At 53.0% G+C, this 6,203-nt stretch overlaps 1 protein-coding gene across 4 annotated transcripts in view; it reads right to left on the reverse strand.

Annotated features, from left to right (window-relative positions):
• Nucleotides 1–670: 670 nt before the first annotated feature.
• Nucleotides 671–6,203, reverse strand: part of OS9 (OS9 endoplasmic reticulum lectin) — a 23,518-nt gene continuing 17,985 nt past the window's right edge. The window contains exons 6-15 of one of the 4 annotated variants that reach the window (XM_019657671.1): nucleotides 5,655–5,865; nucleotides 5,437–5,538; nucleotides 5,128–5,228; nucleotides 4,879–4,930; nucleotides 4,138–4,226; nucleotides 3,640–3,915; nucleotides 3,194–3,383; nucleotides 2,006–2,170; nucleotides 1,713–1,825; nucleotides 671–1,410 (exon numbers count right to left, since the gene is read on the reverse strand). In XM_019657671.1, coding sequence (XP_019513216.1) covers nucleotides 1,285–1,410; nucleotides 1,713–1,825; nucleotides 2,006–2,170; nucleotides 3,194–3,383; nucleotides 3,640–3,915; nucleotides 4,138–4,226; nucleotides 4,879–4,930; nucleotides 5,128–5,228; nucleotides 5,437–5,538; nucleotides 5,655–5,865 — 1,425 coding nt within the window. In that variant the 3' untranslated portion in view covers nucleotides 671–1,284. Of the gene's footprint in view, nucleotides 1,411–1,712; nucleotides 1,826–2,005; nucleotides 2,171–3,193; nucleotides 3,384–3,639; nucleotides 3,916–4,137; nucleotides 4,227–4,878; nucleotides 4,931–5,127; nucleotides 5,229–5,436; nucleotides 5,542–5,654; nucleotides 5,866–6,203 lie in introns of all 4 variants that reach the window. The other 3 variants (XM_019657670.1, XM_019657673.1, XM_019657672.1) reach the window with 3 other exon arrangements.

Raw genomic sequence — 6,203 nt, forward strand, 5'->3', positions numbered from 1 at the left:
TGGGGACCTGGGAGTTCCATACCCTTTAGCCATTTTCTTACCTTGTGATTCAGTGGAAGGTCTTCAGCAGGAAGGCTGTACACCTCAGAGATGAGGAACAAAAGGAGAGAGGAGGGACTGGGGGAACCCACAGCCACACTTGGCAATGAGAAAGAGATGGAGACACCCCCCACCACTACCACCACCACCAGGCCCGCTTACCCTTGGCACACTAGGAAGCTGGCCTGTGTGGGCAGCAGGCCTCTCTCCGGGTATGGCCAAAGGTAGAGGTCCTCTCTGGGAAATGTGGAGTGGTGTGGCTAGGTGGGCATGGGGTATGGTGGCAAATGGGACCTGCAGGGAGAACTCAGCAGAAGGAACTCCATGGTGGGCTAACTCCGTGGTGTTATAAGAGGGGGAGAAGAGAAGAAACCGAAATGGACAGATGATGAGGGACGACAGGACTGCAGGTGTTTCCATCCTTGCCAGGCCAGTGGGCTTCCTTATCTGTCCTGGTCTCTTCCTGGAACCCCAGTCCCCCCACCCCACACACACCACCTGGGATGAGTAGAGTGCAGAACAAGATGAGAGTGTGTGCTCCACCCTGAAGAGCACCAAGCTTCTTCCTGACTTGAGCACCCACCCCACATACCCACCCTCCACCTCCCGCAAAAGAAAAAAACAATTGATAGATGGTCCAGTTCTTTATTTAGAAACCTGATTGTTCAAGAACATAGTGGGTGGGTCTGTACCCCACCCTTTTCACTGGATTGTGTCAGAGGCGGTGGGCAACTTTCTCCCATTTCCTCAGCAACAGAGGAAGGCACCTCACCTCAGAAGCACAGATTCTAGGGAACAGTGTGGAAAGGGCAAGGAGCAGGAAATCCCAAGCCAGTGCAAGGGAAGGGGGCAGGGCAGGGGCCCGCCTCTTAGGGCCTGCTGCACGGCCCATGCTTCTTGCTCCCCCTGCTCTACGCCATGCAAAAGACCTCGCTGACTCTTTAGGTAGGGAGGAGAAAGGAACCAACAAGTTAGGGGACATCACAGGGGAAGCCGGGGAGGCAAGGAAAGGGATGTGGGCAGAAGCCTGGGAGAGCAAAACTCACAGGCCTGGGGTGGTCTTCAGGGCAGCTCTCAGCAGCAGCAACAGCAGCAATTTACCCCATGGCCCCTCCACACCCCTGGCTGGGGCCCCACAAATCCACAGCTCAGCTCCACTCTGCTGTTTTTCCTTCAGGATGCCAGGGGGTGGGAGATAGGCAGGAAGACTCTGGACTCCTTGGCGAACTGACGGTAGTGGCGGTCTCAGAAGTCAAACTCATCCAGGTCCCCTGTGCCCTCCTCGCCTTGAGAGCCCCACACCCGGCGGTAATTGCTCTCCAGATCTTTCTGCCGCTGCCGCTCCTTCTGCGCCTCTTCAGCTCCCTGAATCTGGTGGGGTGAGGGTGGGGGAGCATGGGGTGAGCTGGAGTGCTGCTGGTGAGCCCAGGGAAGCACTGGGCACTGGAGGATCCAGGCACTGGCAGCATGGGGAAGGCAGGGATGGGGCACACGCTTCTTACAGGGCTCTTGCTGAGGGCCTGAACGCCCAGCTGCCAGCACTACCAGCCTCTCTCACAGGTGAGGAAACTGGGATGTGCCTGTGTGACTCTAAACCACACTCTCAAAACCACAGCGTGCTAGCGGAGGGGGCAGGCTGGAGGTTCGGGACTTAGGGGTAGGACGCCTCTCACCAAGATATTGAAGAAAATCTCCTTGAGGTTTTTCGTGTCCTCATCAGTCAGCCAATGTGTATCCTCCTCAGTCCCTTCAGCCCCTGGTCGGACAATTTTGATCTCAATTTTCCCTGGAAAGAAGCAGGATGGGCAGTGAGAAGGGCGGGGGGAGGGAAGAGGGGAGCTTCAGTACAGGTCCTCTGCCCCCAGGTCCCCAGCAGAGGTTTCCAGTCCACCTTGACCCAGCCCTCGGCTTTAGGCAGCAAGCCCTTCCAACAGCTCTTAAGCCAGCCCCGCCCTCCAGGGCCCACCTTCGGCCGTGAGTCCCTCCCTCTCCAGCAGCTCTTTCACCAGCCCCTCGATTTGTTTCAGCTGAGGGTTTTCCCGTTTCATCTCGAGGACTGTCAGATCCTGATTGGGACCTCCGTGACGGAGCTTGGTGACCCGGACCCGGACTCTGTGCTCAGGATCCTCCTCTTAGAGGGGGAGACACACAGGGAGACACAAAGCAGAGCCGTGACTCCAGGGTTAGGGGCTGGGGTGGTCACCTCTCCTTAAACCATCAATTGGTTTTGGCAGTTATTCCACCTCAAACATGTGTATGTGCCAGGGCTCAAAATAAATCAGCCCCACCCCCACCCCATTCCAGCCTATAACACTCCCTCCACCAACTGCAGCCTCCCTTCTTCCCTCTGGACCCAATAATTCTGCCCATCACCTATAGGAAAACAACTGTTTTCTGAAGCAAACATCAGGCCACCTGGGCCTACAAAGGAGTTTTGTTTTAAGAAGCAGTTTGGAAAACTGTGGTTTGGCACTCCCCATGTTGGCTCCCAAAAGACACTTCAATGTTTACACAGAAAGTAAGATGGAAGGCTTGAAACTCGAACATTCCATCTGGAATGTCTGATCTCCATACCCATAGGACCCCATGGAATGGACACAGGGGTGCAAGAAGGGATAACTTCAAGTCTGTCCAGGCGATTGGCTTATGAGCAGCTGGCTGCCTATTCACAGCCTTCCAGCTGGGGCCTCTCCCAGTACAAAGTCCTAACTGTTGAAAGGTTGCATCCTGCACAGATGTGTGGTCTTCAGCACACAGATTCACAGTCACTCAGTTACTATTGGGTCGTTGGAAAAGTCATGACACATTTTTTCTATGTTTTCTATGCAAAAATGCATCATGACTTTTCCAATGACCCAATATCTACTTATTACCCACTATGTGCCGGGCAAAGTGCTAAGCACTGGGGGTATGGGAGCCACTCAGAAAACAAAACAGACATGCTCTAGAAGCTGCTTCCCTAAGGGATGAATAGGAGGTATCCAGGCAAAGGGATGGAGGTGGTGGGAAGAAGGCAAGAGTGAGAGCAGTGTTCCGAAAAGAGGGAAGGGAGTGAGAACTCTACTGTCACGAGGGAAAGGCCATGACGCCCTCTGGCACACACCAGCTGATGGCTAAAGACAAGGGGCTTGGCTTCGAGGCTGATAGCTCTCACCTGCTGGTCGGGGAGAGAGCGGGGGCTTTTTGGGGACAACCCTCCTCCTTCTGTGCTTCTTCACCAGCTCTGGACTCTGCTTTTCCTCCAGCCTTTTGATGAGTTTGTTGAGAGTGGATGTCAGGGCCAGCAGAGCCCGATCGCGCTCCGACTCCTTCTTCAGCCCATCTGGGTCCAGCTCCTTCTCTGTCTGGAATGCTCAAAGGAAGTGGAGAGTTAAGGGTCTGGGCAGTGAAGGCCAGTGGTCCAAGCTCTACAGGAGAGTCAGAGCTCAGTCTCATTCCTCTCTCTGATACCCCTTCCCCACCGTCCCCCACCTTTTAAATTTCAAAGGGCCCGGTCCCAGGCTCCATGCTAGGCTAGGTGTTGCCTTTTGATCTCTTTTAGCCCCTTGGCCTGCCCTGCCCATGAGAACAGACAGCCATGGAAGGAACAGCTGTGCTCACCTCCTGGATGATGTTCTCCAGTTCCTGCTCCATGCCGGCCTTCACTTCTGAACGGAGACGCTCTCGGTCTGACGGGAGCAGTATTCCCTCCAGTTCCTTCTCAAATTCTCCCAGTAACTGCCGTTCGTCCTCATCTTCATCTTCATCCTCCTCCTCCTCCTCTTCTTCCACATCATTCTGATGTTCTGTGTCACCCTTCCCCTTCACCTCTGGTTCCCTTTGAGGGACTTCTGCAGCGTCGTCTGCAGGCTGCTCTTGGCCTGCATTTGGCTTTCCCTGCGTGGACGGGGATCAGGAGAAACAGGTAGATGGTTATGGTTTCAGGAGAGACACATGGAGGGGGGCAGACACACAGGGGCTGGGGTGTGGTAGCAGGTGACTGAAAAGGAGTAAAGGCAGGGCGTCATCTCTACAGGGCCCAGCTCAGGTCAGGGGTGGTTCTCCAAATGCTCCCAGCAAGAAGGCAGATTCCACCCCTCCCTTGAGCAAGGCCTGTACCTTTTTTGTTCCACCTTTCAGCTCCTCAATCAATCGAATCAAGTCTGCAGGACTCCGAATGACTTTGACCTGCACGTTGTTCTGAAAATCTGGGATGAAAGAATAGGAGTGGACCCATTTTGTCCTAACTTCTATTTTGACTTCCTAAGGAGAAGAGTTGAGTAGACCAAGGAAGGACACGGTCCTTACCACTAGGAGCTACCTGAGAGATAGGGGCCAACATACCTCTCCAGAGAGCACTGGCCTAGGGTGGACTCAGCTGGGAGAGAGAAGGATGCTAACAAGCTGCTAAGGCCCCTGTTCTTTCATGCACTGCTGAGGCCCTTCTGGCAATCAACCATTTTTAGGACTCCAGAAGAGATTCTAGGGCCCAGGGCTCCTCTCCCCTGGATCCTGTTCTTCTCATTCCACAAATATAAACATTTATTACTCAGTACCAGATTCATTCTCATCTACTCTCACAACGCTCTAAGGTAGGGGTGATTACCCATGTGCTATGGGCGAGAAAACTGAGGGTACGTGAAATCATCCAAGATTACAAAGTCAGCAAGAGGTGGAACAGCTGTGTCTGCTACCTCCCCAGAAGAGAACCGTTGTCTACAAAGGGTACGAACTCCTGTAAAAATGAATTTGCTACTGGCCTCGCTGCCCAACCTCCCTCCCAGTGTTTAGCTCTAATCCCACCCCTGCCAACCGAAAAATACACTCAAGAAGTAAAAGAGACCTGGAGGGTTCACTCACCATGGGGAGTGCCTGGAGCTGCATCTGCTGGCTCAAGGTTTGGTTCCTGCTCCTGATGAAGAGGAGAGGGCAGAGTCAAGTACGCAAGCTTGTTTACACCTATCATACTCTTATGGCGATGGTTCTGGGTATATTCTTGCACCCCTAGATAAATGTACATCATCTCATAATGACCTCAGTTCAAATGGCCCTCCATCCCAAAGCCAGGTTCAATCTCATCAGAGAGGTGGCTAGGAAGCTAGCTCTCACCTCAGCCTGTGCCTCCTCTCCACCTTGGGCCTGGCCTTCTGGTTCATGAACCATCTTCCAGAAATCTGATTCCTTATTGTCATCCTTGGTTGGGCCTGCACCTGGGATACAGAGAACAGGGATGAATCTGAAAGGAGGGGAGACATGGAAGGGAACAAATAGAATGGGGACATTCCCCTCCTCTGTTACTAAGGGGGCAGGGCCCAGAGTACTGTTTCACCACATCCCAACAGTCAGTACAGGACAGTACAACTCGGGAAGGGAAGAAATGGAGGCAAGTTTCATGGAACAGGTGAAGCAAGGTCCTACCTGCTTTCTTGGTGGGCACGACCTCAGGCTTGGTCTCACTCCACATTTGAGGGTTCAGGTCTTGCAGCTCCTCCATGACTTGATCTCCATACTGCTTTGAGTCTACTGAAAAGCAGCATGTAGGACGAGAACACATTCCTCTGGGCTCTTCAGACTTTATCTTCTGCTTGTCCCTCCCCATGTGTCTCCTTCCTCTCCTTGCTCTTTTAATTACTCACCAGTTTGCCTCTGAATGTAGGCCATGTACTCCTCGGGCTGCAGGGCAGGGTGACAGAGAATGGCCTGCGGAGCAGCACTGGGTGGGGGCCGGAGGAGAGGGTGGGGGCAGAGCCGAGGAGTCCGAATGGTCAGCACATAGGAGCAGGACAAAGGCTCATCCACACGATCAATGTAGTCCCCAGAAATACTAGCACCCTCATCACAGAGGAACTGCCAAGGCCAAGAGGATAAATATAATTACCACTGATAATTACCTTTAGTTCTTAGAGCAGCTGCTTTTTATGAAGCTATTATTGTGTGTCAGGTACTATGTATGCATTGTATATATGGCACTATGCATATATTAACTCATTTAATTATCACAAATTAGTATTAGTAGCTCAAATCTGTAGATCAAAAAACAGGTTTGGGCCGGCCAAGTGGCGCGATGGTTAAGAACTGGCTTGGGACGCCAGAGAGCCCCGGTTCGGATCCCACATATGAGGGCCAGTGACACTGCCCTCCACAGCTAAGATGCTGAACAACAGCTCAACCTGGAGCTGGGCTGC

Source organism: Hipposideros armiger, unplaced genomic scaffold (genome assembly GCF_001890085.2).
Source record: "Hipposideros armiger isolate ML-2016 unplaced genomic scaffold, ASM189008v1 scaffold_277, whole genome shotgun sequence".
In the NCBI taxonomy this organism is placed as follows: domain Eukaryota; kingdom Metazoa; phylum Chordata; class Mammalia; order Chiroptera; family Hipposideridae; genus Hipposideros; species Hipposideros armiger.